This window comes from Anolis sagrei, chromosome 10 (assembly GCF_037176765.1).
Source record: "Anolis sagrei isolate rAnoSag1 chromosome 10, rAnoSag1.mat, whole genome shotgun sequence".
NCBI lineage: Eukaryota > Metazoa > Chordata > Lepidosauria > Squamata > Dactyloidae > Anolis > Anolis sagrei.
The window spans coordinates 2,002,999-2,023,239 of NC_090030.1; the positions used below are offsets into that span (position 1 = coordinate 2,002,999).

Below are 20,241 nucleotides of genomic sequence, written 5' to 3' on the forward strand. Positions count from 1 at the left end.
TTCTGGAACATGGACAGACAGACCGGAAAACTTACCTGCAAAAACAGTGTCTTTTTTTTAGAGTTCTTTCTCCCACCCCAAACATCATTTCACAGGTATATAAAACCCATTTTTCTAGTTTCCAACAGACCTCACAACCTCTGAGGATGCATGCTATAGATGCGGGCGAAACGTCAGGAGAGAATGCTTCTGGAACATGGACAGACAGACTGGAAAACTTACAGCAACCCTGCAAAAACGGTGTCTTTTTTTTTTTAGAGTTCTTCCTCCCACCCCAAACATCATTCCATTTTCCTAGTTTCCAACAGACCTCACAACCTCTGAGGATGAATACTATAGATGTGGGCAAAACGTCAGGAGAGAATGCTTCTGGAACATGGACAGACAGACCGGAAAACTGACCTGCAAAAACAGTGTCTTTTTTTTTAGAGTTTTTTCTCCCACCCCAAACATCCTTCCACGGGTATATAAAACCCATTTTCCTAGTTTCCAACAGACCTCACAACCTCTGAGGATGCATGCTATAGATGTAGGCAAAACATCAGGAGGGAATGCTTCTGGAACATGGACAGACAGACCGGAAAACCTACAGCAACCCTGCAAAAACTGTGTCTTTTTTTTTAGAGTTTTTTCTCCCACCCCAAACATCCTTCCACGGGTATATAAAACCCATTTTCCTAGTTTCCAACAGACCTCACAACCTCTGAGGATGCATGCTATAGATGCGGGTGAAACGTCAGGAGAGAATGCTTCTGGAACATGGACAGACAGACCGGAAAACTTACAGCAACCCTGCAAAAACGGTGTCTTTTTTTTTTAGAGTTTTTTCTCCCACCCCAAACATCCTTCCACAGGTATATAAAACCCATTTTCCTAGTTTCCAACAGACCTCACAACCTCTGAGGATGCATATAGATGTGGGCAAAACGTCAGGAGAGAATGCTTCTCGAACTTGGCCAAACAGAGCGGAAAACTTACAGCAACCCTGCAAAAACAGTGTCTTTTTTTTTAGAGTTCTTTCTCCCACCCCAAACATCATTCCACAGGTATATAAAACTCATTTTCCTAGTTTCCAACAGACCTCACAACCTCTGAGGATGCATGCTATAGATGCGGGCGAAACGTCAGGAGAGAATGCTTCTGGAACATGGACAGACAGACCGGAAAACTTACCTGCAAAAACAGTGTCTTTTTTTTTTAGAGTTTTTTCTCCCACCCCAAACATCCTTCCACAGGTATATAAATCCCATTTGCCTAGTTTCCAACAGACCTCACAACCTCTGAGGATGCATGCTATAGATGCGGGCAAAACGTCAGGAGAGAATGCTTCTGGAACATGGACAGACAGACTGGAAAACCTACAGCAACCCTGCAAAAACAGTGTCTTTTTTTAGAGTTCTTTCTCCCACCCCAAACATCATTCCACAGGTATATAAAACTCATTTTCCTAGTTTCCAGACCTCACAACCTCTGAGGAGGCATGCTATAGATGTGGGCAAAACATCAGGAGAGAATGCTTCTGGAACATGGACAGACAGAGCAGAAAACTTACAGCAACCCTGCAAAAACTGTGTCTTTTTTTTTAGAGTTTTTTCTCCCACCCCAAACATCCTTCCACGGGTATATAAAACCCATTTTCCTAGTTTCCAACAGACCTCACAACCTCTGAGGATGCATGCTATAGATGCGGGTGAAACGTCAGGAGAGAATGCTTCTGGAACATGGACAGACAGACAGGAAAACTTACCTGCAAAAACAGTGTCTTTTTTTTAGAGTTCTTTCTCCCACCCCAAACATCATTTCACAGGTATATAAAACCCATTTTCCTAGTTTCCAGACCTCACAACCTCTGAGGATGCATGCTATAGATGCGGGCGAAACGTCAGGAGAGAATGCTTCTGGAACATGGACAGACAGACCAGAAAACTTACCTGCAAAAACAGTGTCTTTTTTTTTAGAGTTTTTTCTCCCACCCCAAACATCCTTCCACAGGTATATAAATCCCATTTGCCTAGTTTCCAACAGACCTCACAACCTCTGAGGATGCATGCTATAGATGCGGGCAAAACGTCAGGAGAGAATGCTTCTGGAACATGGACAGACAGACTGGAAAACCTACAGCAACCCTGCAAAAACAGTGTCTTTTTTTAGAGTTCTTTCTCCCACCCCAAACATCATTCCACAGGTATATAAAACTCATTTTCCTAGTTTCCAACAGACCTCACAACCTCTGAGGATGCATGCTATAGATGTGGGCGAAACGTCAGGAGAGAATGCTTCTGGAACATGGACAGACAGACCGGAAAACTTACCTGCAAAAACAGTGTCTTTTTTTTAGAGTTCTTTCTCCCACCCCAAACATCATTTCACAGGTATATAAAACCCATTTTCCTAGTTTCCAGACCTCACAACCTCTGAGGATGCATGCTATAGATGTGGGCGAAACGTCAGGAGAGAATGCTTCTGGAACATGGACAGACAGACTGGAAAACTTACAGCAACCCTGCAAAAACGGTGTCTTTTTTTTTTAGAGTTCTTCCTCCCACCCCAAACATCATTCCATTTTCCTATTTTCCAACAGACCTCACAACCTCTGAGGAGGCATGCTATAGATGCGGGCAAAACATCAGGAGAGAATGCTTCTGGAACATGGACAGACAGACCAGAAAACTTACAGCAACCCTGCAAAAAGGTGTCTTTTTTTTTTTAGAGTTCTTCCTCCCACCCCAAACATCATTCCATTTTCCTAGTTTCCAACAGACCTCACAACCTCTGAGGATGAATACTATAGATGTGGGCAAAACGTCAGGAGAGAATGCTTCTGGAACATGGACAGACAGACCAGAAAACTTACAGCAACCCTGCAAAAACAGTGTCTTTTTTTAGAGTTCTTTCTCCCACCCCAAACATCATTCCACAGATATATAAACCCACTTTCCTAGTTCCAACAGACCTCACAACCTCTGAGGATGCATGCTATAGATGCGGGCGAAACGTCAGGAGAGAATGCTTCTGGAACATGGACAGACAGACCGGAAAACCTACAGCAACCCTGCAAAAATGGTGGTTTTTTTTTTTGGGACATCCTGCTATAGCCTGTTTTGCTATAGTTTATCAATTAATATCTCATGAATTTTCAAACAATTTGGTATTGTTTGTGTCCCAAAAACAAAGTTCTGAACACCTACTTTCAAAATATTTACCCCATATTTAAAGAGGAAATAATACATTCAACCCAGGAGTGGATATTTTTTTAATTTTTTGTTATCAATTCAGGTGAGCACGTTGTTTTTCCCCCAAAAGAGAACAAGCCTTCAATCGGAGTTTGCATATGATTCACCTCCTCCAGAGAAGTAAATACCTTCCTAGTCTTTCCACCCATAACAAAGTTGTTTGTCTCAGAGTTGTGTGTTCAGACTTCCACTAACCAGGGAAACAGCTAGACCTGAAAAAAAAATCCAAAATGAGATGTATGTTATTTATCAGGGGAAGTTGGGAGTTTTAGGGAGTCCGTTCCCGAGTTTTAGAAGCCAAAGAGCAGAGAAAAGGGTTGAGGAGAGGTTTCTGCTCAAGGGGCTCGTACAAAACACAGAGCGGCCAAAACGAATTCGAAAAGATACACGATTGCAGCTCAAGTTGATTCCCAATGGGAAGCGGATCATGGCAGGAGTTTCTAAGCAAGCAAAAATAACTTATGAAAACAGCATCAAGAGTGGATGGAGTCAAACCTGGACTGGCATGATTTAAGACTCATAGCATCCTAGAATCCAAGAGTTGGAAGAGACCTCCTGGGCCATCATCCAGTCCAACCCCATTCTGCCAAGAAGCAGGAATATTGCATTCAAAGCACCCCTGACAGATGGCCATCCAGCCTCTGCTTAAAAGCTTCCAAAGAAGGAGCCTCCACCACACTCCCTCCGGGGCAGAGAGTTCCACTGCTGAACGGCTCTCACACTCAGGAAGTTCTTCCTCATGTTCAGGTGGAATCTCCTTTCCTGTATAGAATCATAGAATCCTAGAGTTGGAAGAGACCTCCTGGGCCATCATCCAGTCCAACCCCATTCTGCCAAGAAGCAGGAATATTGCATTCAAATCACCCCTGACAGATGGCCAGCCAGCCTCTGTTTCAAAGCTTCCAAAGAAAGAGCCTCCACCACACTCCCTCTGGGGTAGAGAGTTCCACTGCTGAACGGCTCTCACAGTCAGGAAGTTCTTCCTCATGTTCAGGTGGAATCTCCTCTCTTGGAGTTTGAAGCCATTGTTCCGCGTCCTAGTCTCCAGAGAAGCAGAAAACAAGCTTGCTCCCTCCTCCTCCTCCCTGTGGCTTCCTTTCACATATTGATACATGGCTATCATATCTCCTCTCAGCCTTCTCTTCTTCAGGCTAAACATGCCCAGTTCCCTAAGCCGCTCCTCATAGGGCTTGTTCTCCAGACCCTTGATCCTTTGAGTCGCCCTCCTCTGGACACATTCCAGCTTAGAGTCAATATCTCTCTTCAATTGTGGTGCCCAGAATTGGACACAATATTCCAGGTGTGGTCTAATTATATACCAGGTGTGGTATTATTATTATTATTATTATTATTATTATTATTATTATTATTATTTCATTGATCACACAGGCCTAGTATTTAATGTGTGTGGACTAGGCTTGGGTAACAACGGAAAAAATTGTTTCTAAACTTGTTTCATTTTTAGGGGTCCATCGCGTTTCGTTTTTTTAAAGAATTCTGAAATTTTCCTTTTAAAAATTTCGAAATATACGAAATTTCGTATAATTACGAATCGATTCATTAATGGCAGATGCGATTGCGCAATATGCTAAAAAACACCTCCAAATGGGACCGGGGGAACTTCTGAAGCTTCCCTCTCCCTCTGTTGTTGACTGTTGGTGTGATAAAACACACAACAACTATAAAACTTGCACCAGACATGCCAAAATAATTACGAAATAATTACGAAATAATTACAAAATAATTACAAAATAATTACGAAATAATTACGAAATAATTACGAAATAAATTGGAAAAAAAATTCGAATCTAATTTACTCCTCAAACTATTCCTGCATGGCTCAATATTGGATCGTAAGCTAATTTAAATACGAATTAATAACGAATTACAAAATTAACGAACGAAACCGCCCAAGCCTAGTGTGGACTATTGACTTCCTGTATGTACGAGATGACAACTTCCCTATTTCTGCTCCCTTTATCCTTCTGGAGACCCTTCACTGAACTGGATTAACTATCCAGCAACTTTTGCATACATGCATCCTGATATTCCTTGCCACATTCTGCATTGTATTTAGATGGCACACCTTTAAGCCTTCAGAAATAACATCCACAGACAAGGGTTTTGTTTTTTTAATCCATGGAAACTTTATAAGCAACGTCACAACTATTCTACACATTTTCACCAACACAACACATCAGGTGGGAGAGATCTTAAGTGCTTGGACATTCACGGAATACTGAGCTGAATTGCAGGACATCTGGAATAAAAGCAGGCACCAGATACACCGATGTAAACACAGGAAAGCGATCCTGATTATCAATATGGTCCCCAGATCTTTATGTAGAGGAAATAACCCCAAGGATTCAGCAGAAAAGGACCTCCTTTCACATACCAAAGGCTGTTCAGTTCATCTCCACTGTATCTTTTGGGGTTTCACCGTAAACACCGACTACACCTTTTTGCACAACTCTTGATCTGATTCCTTGGAATGATGGGTTGAGGATAATGAGTTTATCCTGATCCCCTTTTGCTTCTTTGTTTGGTCCAAAACTAGCCAAGCCAGAAACAACAAAGCTTTGAAAAAGACTAGGAAGGATGGTCAAAGTGTGGTCCTCCAAATGTGGCTCGACTGCTGCGCCCATCATCCCTCACCATTAGGAATCATGGGAGCTGCAATCCAAGCCAATCTGGGGTCTCTGCTTTGGAAGGACTGTAAACATTTGCTGGGTTTATCCCCACATACCAGGAAGAAATGAAATTATTTCTGTGCATCATTTTATTAACACATTCCCAAAATGGGAAATCACTCCACCCAGAAACACATGTGTCCGCATAGACATATCTCCCATGGGTTCAGTGTCACTTACTCTCAAAGACATCAGCAGAGAAAAGATGGACAGGCAACCTTCATGATTCCCAGGGCAATCATGATTTGACAACAATCGATACTGATATTTCTTAATGCTTGATCATTTCACTAGCTGAAGAAGGATCAACCACAATATTGACAGATCACTTGGAGGGATCAGCATCCCTGATCTGGTTTTGGGGTCCTCAATAGCCCTTCCCCACCCATTCTGGGGTCCACCTATTACAGTGCAATGCAGGGAAACACAACTAAAGCACCACCGAAGGATCCATGTCAAGCGGTTGGATATGAAGAATAGCATAGAGAGAAAAGATCCAACTCGGTGTGCAGTGCATTTGTAATTGTCGTCGTCAACAAGCAAGAACTTATGAGACTGAACATAGCATGTGTCTGAAGGTGACAAGGAGCAAGTTCTCCCAAAATCTTGCAAAAGCCAACATTATGCCTTGGAAGGGAAGCAGGACCAAAGACAGAAAATGGGCAGTGCTTTCGGGAAAGTGTTGCCTGAGAAGGACAACTCAAGTGCACCATCAAGACCAGGTATGGGCCAACTTCAGCCCTCCCTTCAGATGTTTCAGATTTCACCTTCCATTATTCCTAACAGCCTCAGGTCCCTTCCTTCCCCCTTAGCTTAAGTGGCTGAGGGGGAAAAGGAAAAGGACTGAGGCTGCTGAAGGGGGGGGGGGGGAGAAAAGGACTGAGGCTGGTGAAGGGGGAAAGGAAAAGGACTGAGGCTGCTGAGGGGGGAAAGGAAAAGGACTGAGGCTGGTGAAGGGGGAAAGGAAAAGGACTGAGGCTGCTGAGGGGGGAAAGGAAAAGGACTGAGGCTGCTGAGGGGGGAAAGGAAAAGGACTGAGGTTGATGAGGGGGGAAGGAAAAGGACTGAGGCTGCTGGGGGAGAATAGGACAAGAACTGAGGCTGCTGAAGGGGAAAGGGAAAAGGACTGAGGCTGCTGAGGGGGGAAAGGAAAAGGACTGAGGCAGCTGAAGGGGAAAGGGAAAAAGACTGAGGCTGCTGAGGGAGGAAAAGAAAAGGACTGAGGCTGCTGAGGGGGAAACGAAAAGGACTGAAGCTGCTGAAGGGAAAACAAAAAGCACTGAGGCTGAAGGGGAGGGAGAAAAGGACTGAGGCTGCTGAAGGGGAAAGGGGAAAGGACTGAGGCTGCTGAGGCTGCTGAGGGAGGAAAAGAAAAGGACTGAGGCTGCTGAAGGGGAATAAGACAAGGACTGGGGCTACTGAGTGAGGAAATGAAAAGGACTGAGGCAGCTGAAGGGGAAAAGGAAAAAGACTGAGGCTGCTGAGGGAGGAAAAGAAAAGGACTGAGGCTGCTGAGGGGGGAAATGAAAAGGACTGAGGCAGCTGAAGGGGGAAGGGAAAAGGACTGAGGCTGCTGAGGGTGAAAAGGACTGAGGACGCTGAGGGGGGAAGGACTGAGGATGCTGAGGGTGAAAAGGACTGAGGATGCTGAGGGGGGAAATGAAAAGGACTGAGGCTGATGAGGGGGGAAATGAAAAGGACTGAGGGTGCTGAGGAGGGAAATGAAAAGGACTGAGGATGCTGAGGGGGGAAATGAAAAGGACTGAGGATGCTGAGGAGGGAAATGAAAAGGACTGAGGATGCTGAGGGGGGAAATGAAAAGGACTGAGGGTGCTGAGGAGGGAAATGAAAAGGACTGAGGCTGATGAGGGGGTAAAGTAAAAGGACTGAGGCTGCTGAGGGGGGAGAGGAAAAGAACTGAGGCTGATGAGGGGGGAAATGAAAAGGACTGAGGCTGCTAAGGGGGGATAGGACAAGGACTGGGGCTACTGAGTGGGAAATGAAAAGGACTGAGGCTGCTGAAGGGGAATAAGAAAGGGCCCGAGGCTGATAATAATGGTGGGAGTTGAAGTTCAAAACATCTGGAGGAAGGTCCAAAGTTTGCCCATGTCTGATCTAGACCATGTGTGTTTGGTTCCCAAAAACTGTGTAGAGACTCCAATCATGTTCTATAAAAGCAACGGAGTCCATAGAAGGGCTTTTCCTGGTAAACATTGGATGGAATGGAGATTCTGTAAAGAAGATGGGGGAGCAATACTTTGGAATGTAGGTACCAAAATTGGACCCCCCAAGGGACATTGGACCTCGGTATTTTCACTGCACCCCCCCCCCAAATTGACTGTCACTAAATGTCCCCAATATAATTTAATTACATTTGAACACCCCCCCCCCCCCAATGACCCCCCATTTTTTCACTCCTAAGTGTAACAAAATGTTGATCTCCAAGCCATTTCCCATTGGAAAAAGAAGAAAGGTTCTCCTGAATCTAATGCATATCAGAATTGACTCACACACCCCAAATTGGGTGGCCTTTTGGGGTTAAGACATGATATCAGAGCAACACCTATTGCTCCAAAAGTCCACCCTTTACCACAAGGACCCATGTTGAGTCCAGGAAAATGAGCCATTGGGATGAAATGTGTCAAATCCCTGTGCCACTCTCCCAAATCTGCCGTGTGTGTAAGCAAAAGAAACTGGCATCCCAATGGTCCCTCTCTTACCCCAATGGCAGGGCTGCTGGCAAGGCAATGATGTATATTTATAAAATAATGTCACGGAACAATCATCTTGTCTCAGTCCAAGTCAAGCTGGAAGCCATTCCTCACGTCGAAAAGGAGCCAAAGGAAAGGTATTTGGACCTCTTGACATCTCCATGAGCGACAGCTGCTTTGGAGGTTACCAAAAATGCCATCAGACGGAACGTGAGAGAGATTCTTCCAGCCTCCTGGTGCCATTCGGAGAGCCGGAGCTTGAAAAGACTTCACATTCATATGAAGAGCAGAGAAAGGTTGTCTGCATTCCCGCCCCGAAGCCAAGGAGCGAAGATGGATGGAAGCTTGGCTGAGAGATGGGCCCATCTGCGTCTTCTGCCTTCCATCAACAGTGGAATGGTTGCCACATGTCTGAACGATATATACAACACATGACACCTCGAGTCTGTACAAATTAAGAGAGAAAAGAGGGTGGAGAACGTAACCCGACATGGCCAGTGCATCAACATCAAGGAATGTCTTCACGGTCAAGGAGATGATGGCAGGAGAAGCGTGTTGGAATGGCTCTGCACTGTTGACTATCCAGCTGCATCATGCAAACATGGGCATGCCAAGCCATGCTCTTTGGACACAAGAAACGGCAGAAACGAGGAGAGATCGAGCCAACGGTGTGTCTTCCCAACACCAAGATGGAACTATTCTCCCACTTCTCCCGCAGCAGCAGAAGTCTCCAAGGACATGGTTCTGGAGAACATCAGAAGATCTAGAACCGATCAACCTGGAACCAGCCAGGACGGGAACGGAAAACGTCTGAGGGAAGAAGACAAGGAAGGTCTCAATGCTCAGAAGAACAGACCTCTCAGATACCTTCTGTATCAGTCTCACCAAAGAACAGTAAACATTAGGGGTGTGCAAAATTTCAGAAGGCAATTAGTAAGTTGTATACATTTGTACTAACGAACTGTATCTACAATTCTAAATTGAGCCCCGCCGTAAAATTGTTCCCTTGGGGATTCTGGAGAAAAATAGTGAATGTATCATTGATTTTTTTTCCAAAGTAGACTGAGACTGAATGGGATAAAATGATTAAGGGTCTGGAGAACAAGCCCTATGAGGAGCGGCTTGGGGAGCTGGGCATGTTTAGCCTGAAGAAGAGAAGGCTGAGAGGAGATATGATGAGGGCCATGTATAAATATGTGAGAGGAAGCCACAGGGAGGAGGAGGGAGCAAGCTTGTTTTCTGCTTCCTTGGAGACTAGGACGCAATGGAACAATGGCTTCAAACTACAAGAGAGGAGATTCCATCTGAACATGAGGAAGAACTTCCTGACTGGGAGAGCCGTTCAGCAGTGGAACTCTCTGCCCCGGAGTGTGGTGGAGGCTCCTTCTTTGGAAGCTTTTAAGCAGAGGCTGGATGGCCATCTGTCAGGGGTGCTTTGAATGCAATATTCCTGCTTCTTGGCAGAATGGGGTTGGACTGGATGGCCCATGAGGTCTCTTCCAACTCTTTGATTCTATGATTCTATGATTCTATGAAAAGGGAAAGACAGGGGAGATGCATCACTGCCGATCCAGTTCCGAGCACAATTCAAAGTGCTGGTTTTGATCTACAAAACCCTATACGGTTCCGGCCCACCGTATCTGTCCGAACGGATCTCCCTCTATGTCCCACCTTGGAGTCTAAGATCTTCTGGGGAGGCCCTGCTCTCGACCCCGCCTCTATCACAAGTGAGGCTGGCGGGGACGAGGAGCAGGGCCTTCTCGGTGGTGGCCCCTCACCTGTGGAACTCACTCCCCGGGGAGATTAGATCAGCGACATCCCTTTTTTCATTTAGAAAAAAAAACTGAAGACCTGGATGTGGGACCAGGCTTTTGGACAGTCTGGCAGCTAAAGAAAGACCTGATGATGAGCAGGAATTGACGGAACGGAATGGATTTACGGAACTCTGAACACTGAGCATGGGATTAGTTTACTATTGTGTTATGTACAGATGTTTTTAACCGGTTAACTGCTTAATTGCTTTTATATATGTATGTATATGTGACATAGGCATCGAATTGTGCCTCCTTTCGTAAGCCACCCTGAGTCCCCCCTCGGGGGTGAGAAGGGCGGGGTAGAAGTAACTGAAATCAATCAATCAATAAATGCTCTTTCTCAGCCAACTACAGTTTGGAACAATCCCAGGGATTTGGGAACAACAACTGCACCCGTGTTTTTCCCCCCTGCAGGCTGTGTTTGTCTCCTCCTCTCATTAGTCACAGTGGCGTAATGGATTAACCCCTTGTGCTGGCTGAACTGCTGACCAGATGGTCAGTGGTTCAAATCACGAGATGGGGTGAGCTCCCATCTGTCAGCTCCAGCTTCCTGTGCAGAGACATGAGAAAAGCCTCCCACAGGATGATAAAACATTCGAGCATCCCCTGAGCAATGTCCTTGCAGACGGCCAATTTTCTCACATTTTCTCACAAAATTTTCTCTAATTTTCTCACAAAATTAGACCAGAAGCGACTTGCAGTTTCTCAAGTTGCATCTGATATGATAAAAAAAATTAGGAGATAATTTTTTTTAAAAAAATCCTAAATCCTAAAAAATGGTGGATGAGGGGATCTTTCTGAAAGATGGCAGGAATTATGCCCTGCTCCTTCTATTGTTTTAGAAAAAAAATCCAGAAGGTATATCTCTTGGGTTTTATAAAAATTAGAGCAAAATTTTTAAAATTCTTTAAAAAAATTTGGATGAACAAATCTTTCTGAAACTTATTTATTTTTTTATTATTATTTATGTACTTTATTTATATACCGCTTTTCTCAGCCCTCAGGCAACTCATCCTTGGGGAAAATATGTACTGGTTATTGTTGTAGTCCAGCAAGCACCAGAGGAATTTTCTGACGGATCAGAGGATGGGGGGGGGGGGGGGGTTGATGGGTTTCAAAATGAGGAGTCTGTGAGAGAATTACAGGAAGATGTGGCCGATGTTTTGGATTCCTGTGCTCATTCCCAGGCAACAGAGGAAAGTGAAAATTCCAGTCCCCTTGAGAAAAAAGGCCTTGAGCACATGGGGAGTTTTCCCAGGAAAATAGATTAAACCTGAGAACGCAAGGAGTGAAAAACAGGCACACATATGCGATATACTGAAATTTGATTACTGGAGGGGTTTGGGCTGACCTTAATTTCTGGGAGTTGTGATTCATGTGTGAATCATAGAATCAAAGAGTTGGAAGAGACCTCATGGGCCATCATCCAGTCTAACCCCATTCTGCCAAGAAGCAGGAATATTGCATTCAAATCACCCCTGACAGATGGCCATCCAGCCTCTGCTTAAAAGCTTCCAAAGAAGGAGCCTCCACCACACTCTGGGGCAGAGAGTTCCACTGCTGAACGGCTCTCACAGTCAGGAAGTTCTTCCTAATGTTCAGATGGAATCTCCTCTCTTGTACTTTGAAGCCATTGTTCCGTGTCCTAGTCTCCAAGGAAGCAGAAAACAAGCTTGCTCCCTCCTCCCTGTGGCTTCCTCTCACATATTTATACATGGCTATCATATCTCCTCTCAGGCTTCTCTTCTTCAGGCTAAACATGCCCAGCTCCTTAAGCCGCTCCTCATAGGGCTTGTTCTCCAGACCCTTGATCATTTGAGTCGCCCTCCTCTGGACACATTTCAGCTTAGAGTCAATATCTCTCTTGAATTGTGGTGCCCAGAATTGAACACAACATTCCAGGTGTGGTCTAACCAAAGCGGAATAGAGCATGGGGAGCATGACTTCCCTAGATGTAGACACTAGGCTCCTATTGATGCAGGCCAAAATCCCATTGGCTTTTTTGCAACCACATCACATTCCTGGCTCATGTTTAACTTGTTGTCCACGAGGACTCCAAGATCTTTTTCACTCGTACTGCTCTCGAGCCAGGTGACTTCAACTGATGATGAACCTGGATCAAACTTGGCACACAGAACCCACATGATGAACTCAACCTATTGGAGGGGTTTGAGGGGACTGACTCACCATAGTGAGAGGTGTAGAATACACTCAACCCCACCAATGATGCATCTAGAGCAAACCTGCCCGACACAACAAACTTTAAGTACTGATGGAGTTTCAGGGGGCTGGAAACGTGGTTGTTCCAGTGTGCCTTCCCAGAATAAGGAAACCCTTAGCAACATGTCCCTAATCGCACTTTACTAATGATCTAGGATTGTCTGCTCGCTCCATCTCTCTCCAAGTACCTATCCTAGTTATTAGGCTTGGGTAACAACGGAAAAAAATTGTTTCTAAACTTGTTTCGTTTTTAGGGGTCCATCGCGTTTCGTTTTTTAAAAGAATTCCGAAATTTTCCTTTTAAAAATTTCGAAATTTACGAAATTTCGTATAATTACGAATCGATTTGTTAATGGCGGATGCGATTGCGCAATATGCTGAAAAAACCTCCAAATGGGAGAGGGGGAACTTCTGAAGCTTCCCTCTTCCTCTGTTGTTGACTGTTGGTGTGATAAAACACACAACAACTATAAAACTTGCACCAGACATGCCAAAATAATTACAAAATAATTACGAAATAATTACGAAATAATAACGAAATAATTACGTAATAATTACAAAATAATTACAAAATAATTACGAAATAATAACGAAATAATTACGAAATAAATTGAAAAAATTGTTTCGAATCTAATTTACTCCTCACACTATTCCTGCATGGCTCAATATTGGATTGTAAGCTAATTTAAATACGAATTAATAACGAATTACGAAATTAACGAACGAAACCGCCCAAGCCTACTAGTTATATGTCACCTTGTCATGCCCAGCATTTTTTAAAAAAATTAAATTATTACATTTGGCCCTGCCATAGGTTTTTAATGTGTCGTGGTGTTATTGTTACTTTTTATTGCTTTGTTTATGAGTTTATTTTATTGTCTGTATTGTTGTTGTTTTTTTTTTACTGATGTATTTGGGCTCGGCCTCTTGTAAGTCACATCAAGTCCTTCGGGAGATGGTAGCGGGGTATAAATAAAGGTTTATTATTATTATTATTATTATTATTATTAACCTGGCATGATGTGAGTTGTAGTTCACCCACAAAATTATGCATTTTGTAAAAATTACAAAATCAACTTTTTGCAAATAACCTGTGCAATGCCAGGTACCCAAGCAAATATAGATATTAGGGCTGGGCGGTTTCGTTTCGTTAATTCGTAATTCGTTAATAATTCGTTAATTTTTTCAATTACAAAACGATAACGAACCATTCTGGAGCAATTTTTTAAAAAAACGAATTTTTAAAAAGTTTTGTAAATGCTTCGTATTTCGTTATTGTATTCGTTTCGTTATTGTTCTGAGGTCGTTTCGTTATTATTTCCGCATGTCTGGGGCAAGTTTTTTGTTTAATTAGTGAAAAAAAATTATAATATCACACCAACAGTCAAGAAAAGAGGGAGAGGGAAGCTTCAGAAGTTTTTGGAGGTTTTTTAGCGTATTTCGCGGTCGCGTCCGCCATTAACGAATCGATTCGTTATTGTTTCGGAAATTGATTCGTTAATGTTTTGTATTTTTTTTCACATTTACGAAATTTCGTAAATATCGAACTTTTTAAAGGGAAAATTTTGTAATTATTTTAAATATCGAAACAAAAAAAAACCCCAAATACAAATCGATTTTAGAAACAAATTTTTCCCTTGTTACCCAGGCCTAATAGATATGGCTTGCGTAATTTTTGTTAAAACAAATGAAGAAGGGTTTTTTTAAGTCGTGCGCCCTCCTATTAAACACAAATCTTATGTTGGGATCGTCCCACTCTTATTTCCCATCTTTCCCGCAAGAAAGAGCCCACCCGCAGCAACCATGTTCTCCTGGTTCTTTTTTTGGTGAAAAATGAAGCCTACCATTTGGGCCTCAGCCTTCGTCGCTCGGGAGCCTGCCTTGAGGTGAAGAAGAGCTGGAAACAAAAGGAGAAAAAATGGTTAAGAAAGCAGGTGCAAAAACGGCTTACAAATAGAAATCTCCTTGAATGCCACCAGAAAAGCTTTGCAACATGATCTCCAACTTGGAAAGAAGCACAGTGCCTGGCCGCTGTGTCTATCTGGATGAGGAGGAACAAGCTGAAGATCAATCCCAACAAGACAGAGGTCCTTCTGGTCAATCAAAAACCTGACCGGGGTATAGGGTGGCAACCTGTGCTGGATGGGGTTACACTCCCCCTGAAGCCACAGGTCTGCAGTTTGGGAGTCCTCCTGGATTCATCGCTTATGCTTGAGGCTCAGGCGTCGGCGGTGTCTGGGAGGGCTTTTGCACAATTGAGACTCGTGCGCCAACTGCGACCGTACCTCGCGAAGGCTGATCTAGCCAGAGTGGTCCATGCCTTGGTCACCTCTAGACTGGACTACTGCAATGCGCTCTACGTGGGGCTGCCCTTGAAGATGGCTCGGAAGTTCCAACTGGTCCAACAATCAGCAGCCAGGATGTTAACTCGGGCCCATTACAGAGAGAGGTCAACCCTCCGGTTTAAGGAGCTCCACTGGCTGCCATTTACCTACCAAGCACAATTCAAGGTGCAGGTGCTTACCTACAAAGCCCTAAACGGTTTGGGACCTGCCTACCTGTGTGACCGCATCTCCGTTTATGAACCCACGCGTTCCCTTCATTCATCCGGAGAGGCCCTGCTTGCGATCCCACCTGCATCACAGGCGTGTTTGGTGGGGACGAGGGACAGGGCCTTCTCTGTGGTTGCCCCCAACTCTGGAAGACCCTCCCCAAAGACATTAGACTAGCACCCACGTTGGCAGTCTTTAGGAAGAATCTGAAGACCTGGCTATTCCGATGTGCCTTTCCAGAATAGGAAAACTCCAATACCAAGTCCCAGGAGCACTTTATTGAGTTTAAGACCTTCTGAACATTGCACTTGCCCAGAATCCCAACATATCACCCATGGCCCATGAGGTCTCTTCCAACTCTTTGATTCTATGAGCCAAGCAGGAAAAGTTATGTGCGTCTTTGGAAAAGGGCCAGTGTGAGAGAGAGTGGAGGCTTGAGAAGCCTGGGAGAGAGGTGTGTGTGAGCAGCTGGAGGTTTTTCAGTCTAGGAGGGCTGAAGAGAGAAACCTGGCCAGTTTCTTTAGTCAAAGAAGACTAAAGGAAGCTTGTTAGGATCCCTAGTCAAGGAAGGACTAGAGATCAGAGATTTGATCAAGGAAAGATCAAATTGGAAGGCTACTCGTAGTAGGAAACATTGTCCACTAAAGAGCTTCACCTCAGTAAAAGTTAGCCACGAGCTGTGTTATTTGGAAGAGTGGACTGTATTACAAACCAAGTGATATTCAAAGTTCTATAAGTTATTTAACAGCCTGCAACCATACGCTTTGTACACAATAAACTTGTTATCTTTTGTTAAAAACCGTCTCATCTCATCTAACCTGCGTCTGTAGAGCCAGATCTCATTGGTGGTAACTCAAATACCTCACGTTGGTGGCAGTTACCTTAATTTACAACTAATAATTGGCCTCCTCTATAATATACTCTTCTACACAATTGAGGCCTGAGATTAATTCCCTCCATAATCATCCACATCTGCACAATTGGTTTGTGCATCTTCTCAATTGGTGGCAGCGGTGGGATTAAAAAGTGCCTGAGGTAAAGTACCTCCATTATTGGACCCTGCCATTGCCAACCTCAGCAACGCACCTTTGTACAATTGGCTAGCATCTTCACACATAGGTTCTTCAAACCTTAGATATATTTTGAGGAACACCCTTGAATAAAAGTTTGGAAACTCACTGAGGGAACCAGAGCTTGCGGGGAAGAATTTTCTTTTCTAATTGTGTTTTCTAATCCTTTTCTAATCCCTAAGGTCCAGCTCTCACATCCGTAGGTTACTACATGGTCTTCCCTGTAGTCACCTACGGATGTGAGAGCTGGACCTTCGGGAAGGCTGAGCGAAGGAAGAGAGATGCTTTTGAGCTGTGGTGTTGGAGGAAAGTTCTGAGAGTGCCTTGGACTGCGAGAAGATCCAACCAGTCCATCCTCCAGGAAACAAAGCCCGGCTGCTCATTGGAGGGAAGGAGACTAGAGACAAAGTGGAAGTCCTTTGGCCACATCATGAGGAGACAGCAAAGCCTAGAGAAGGGAATGATGCTGGAGAAAGTGGAAGGTAAAAGGAAGAGGGGCCGACCAAGGGCAAGATGGATGGATGGCATCCTTGAAGTGACTGGACTGACCTTGAAGGAGCTGGGGGTGGTGACGGCCGACAGGGAGCTCTGGCGTGGGCTGGTCCATGAGGTCACGAAGAGTCGGAGACGACTGAACGAATGAACAACAACATAATATATTCTTATACACAATTGAGGCCTGAGATTAATTCCCTCCATAATCATCCACATCTGCACAATTGGTTTGCGCATCTTCTCAATTGGTGGCAGCGGTGGGATGAAAAAGTGCCTGAGGTAAAGTACCTCCATTATTGCCAACCTCAGCAACGCACCTTTGTACAATTGGCTAGCATCTTCACACATAGGTTCTTCAAACCTTAGATATATTTTGAGGAACACCCTTGAATAAAAGTTTGGAAACTCATTGAGGGAACCAGAGCTTGCGGGGAAGAATTTTCTTTTCTAATTGTGTTTTCTAATCCTTTTCTAATCCCTAAGGTCCAGCTCTCACATCCGTAGGTTACTACATGGTCTTCCCTGTAGTCACCTACGGATGTGAGAGCTGAACCTTAGGGAAGGCTGAGCCAAGGAAGATCGATGCTTTTGAGCTGTGGTGTTGGAGGAAAGTGCTGAGAGTGCCTTGGACTGCGAGAAGATCCAACCAGTCCATCCTCCAGGAAAGAAAGCCCGGCTGCTCATTGGAGGGAAGGAGACTAGAGACAAAGCTGAAGTCCTTTGGCCACGTCATGAGGAGACAGCAAAGCCTAGAGAAGGGAATGATGCTGGGGAAAGTGGAAGGTAAAAGGAAGAGGGGCCGACCAAGGGCAAGATGGATGGATGGCATCCTTGAAGGGACTGGACTGACCTTGAAGGAGCTGGGGGTGGTGACGGCCGACAGGGAGCTCTGGAAGTGAGCTGGTCCATGAGGTCACGAAGAGTCGGAGACGACTGAACGAATGAACAACAACAATTGTGTTTGTGGGTGGATTATCAATTGCAATGCGTACATAGCGTATGTTTTCTTTTCCCAACAGAAAACAAACAATGTTTCTTACTCCTTCTTTTTCCTGCAAGAAGAAAGATCTGGAGGCTGATGGTGCTGAGAAACATCCTAACAAGAGTTTGCAGACTTCCTCCCGTGAAGAAGAAGCAAAGTTTCTAGCCTTTCCACCAATTAAAAGTGGTTTGCGTTACACTTGTGTGTTCATATTTCCATTAGTTGGGGAAACAGCTGGCTCTGAAAAAGCCCTAAGTGATATACAATACTCGCCCAGGGAAGTTGGGAGCTTTGGGGAAATGATTTGCCTTCTTCTGGAAGCCAGAAAACAGCCTCTCAGAGCTACTTGCTCATTCCTATTGTATAATTATACAGTACAAACCTTGTTTCATTGTGGGATGTACATTGTTGTGCAAGATTGTGGGAATAGGAAATTGTGGGGAAGAGCAAACCCATAGAAGTAAACATTTCTGAACAATCAATTCCAACTGTATTTTGAGAAGTAATCGCTCATCTCTCCAACTTTACTTTTTCACATTTTGGGTGCCATTTCTAGCAATTTTCCATATTAGCCATTGAACAAAACAATTCCCAAATTACAGAATTCATGGCTAATGTAAATGAATGTATCTCTCTACTAATGGAGCATTAAAATGCAATATCCTGAATACATAGAATCCTAGAATCAAAGAGTTGGAAGAGACCTCCTGGGCCACCATCAAGTCCAACCCCATTCTGCCAAGAAGCAGGAATATTACATTCAAATCACCCCTGACAAATGGCCATCCAGCCTCTGTTTAAAAGCTTCCAAAGAAGGAGCCTCCACCACACTCTGGGGCAGAGAGTTCCACTGCTGAACGGCTCTCACAGTCAGGAAGTTCTTCCTCATGTTCAGATGGAATCTCCTTTCTTGTAGTTTGAAGCCATTATTCCATGTCCTAGTCTCCAAGGAAGCAGAAAACAAGCTTGCTCCCTCCTCCTCCCTGTGACTTCCTCTCACATATTTATACATGGGTATCATATCTCCTCTCAGCCTTCTCTTCTTCAGGCTAAACATGCCCAGCTCCTTAAGCCGCTCCTCATAGGGCTTGTTCTCCAGACCCTTGATCCTTTGAGTCGCCCTCCTCTGGACACATTCCAGCTTGTCAATCTCTCTCTTGAATTGTGGTGCCCAGAATTGGACACAATATTCCAGGTAAAGTGGTCTAACCAAAGCGGAATAGAGCATGGGGAGCATGACTTTTCTGATCCCTGATTTCAGCAGAAGTCCTAAATAGCTTTGGAGAATTTCCACTCCCAATCCCAGAATGCCTCACTTTTCGTAAAGGTTGAAAGCCCCCCATCCACTCCTTACCTGCCTCTCCTGAAAGAAGCTGATTCGAAGAATTTTGTTCTGGAGGCCACCCTGAAAAAAAACAACAACACCAATATAGATCCATTCGCTTTTCATGTAACAATAAAGCTAAACTCGTAGTTTGGCAAGTTTTTTTGGCAGAGAAGTCTAAAAGACGAAATCTCTTGTGATTCCATAATACTGAGCCATGGCAGTTAAAGTGAGGTCAAACTGCATCAAGCAACGGTGTAGATGCACCCTGGAGCAGCAGAGAACAAGATGGCTCCATCTTCCATAAAACAATCCATTCTGCGCAAAAAGTTCTGCACAAAAAGCATCAAAGTGTGAATTTTGCACAACGTAGGTCCCAGCTTGCCTAAATGTTTCATAGCATGAAGACAATCGTAAGCATTACTAATTGCTTTGTTTGGGAAGAAAAGTAGGGAAGAATTACATCCTTAATGACTGCATCAGATCGTTAACATATATGCCTTCAAAATCACCAAGTAGGAAAAGTATTTGTTTACTAGCCAGGGCAAATAAATGTAAATTGGAGGCAGTGGCCAGAGACACAGGAGATATTTTTTCTCAAGTTTCCTGCAGGTCATTGGTCAGAAGTCCATCCCACCCAATTCTAATGGGATACTCACACAGAGGAAGATGCCTCCCCAGGTCCTCCTACGATGAGATCAGGCTTTGGCTCTGGTTTCTGGGGTGTAGGGACTTTGCACGGAGGATCCGGGGGTCTCATTGGGGGACGCGTGATCACCGGCTTCTCCCCAGGCGATCGTGCTTTGACGAAGCTTTCGGACTCACCTGGGTTGGCAACGTTACAAATATCGGCCATCATGAAAGGCAACTACAACTGAACAAAAAGAATGACCCACCCGCTTGTGCCTGCAACTCAGACTCACCTTCTTTGACCATCACCCACCCACTTGAGCCTGCAACTCAGACTCACCTTCTTTGACCATCACCCACCCACTTGAGCCTGCAACTCAGACTCACCTACTTTGACCATCACCTAACCACTTGCACCTGCAACTCAGATTCACCTTCTTTGACCATCACCCACCCATTTGTGCCTGCAACTCAGACTCACCTACTTTGACCATCACCTAACCACTTGCACCTGCAACTC

The 20,241-nt window shown here is 44.4% G+C and overlaps 1 protein-coding gene across 2 annotated transcripts in view; it reads right to left on the reverse strand.

Annotated features, from left to right (window-relative positions):
• Nucleotides 1–3,333: 3,333 nt before the first annotated feature.
• Nucleotides 3,334–20,241, reverse strand: part of OPHN1 (oligophrenin 1) — a 136,059-nt gene continuing 119,151 nt past the window's right edge. Inside the window, exons 19-22 of one of the 2 annotated variants that reach the window (XM_067471491.1) lie at nt 19,751–19,916; nt 19,122–19,172; nt 14,513–14,565; nt 3,334–3,445 (exon numbers count right to left, since the gene is read on the reverse strand). In XM_067471491.1, coding sequence (XP_067327592.1) covers nt 14,523–14,565; nt 19,122–19,172; nt 19,751–19,916 — 260 coding nt within the window. In that variant the 3' untranslated portion in view covers nt 3,334–3,445; nt 14,513–14,522. Of the gene's footprint in view, nt 3,446–8,383; nt 9,445–14,512; nt 14,566–19,121; nt 19,173–19,750; nt 19,917–20,241 lie in introns of those variants that run through there. The other variant, XM_067471492.1, reaches the window with a different exon arrangement.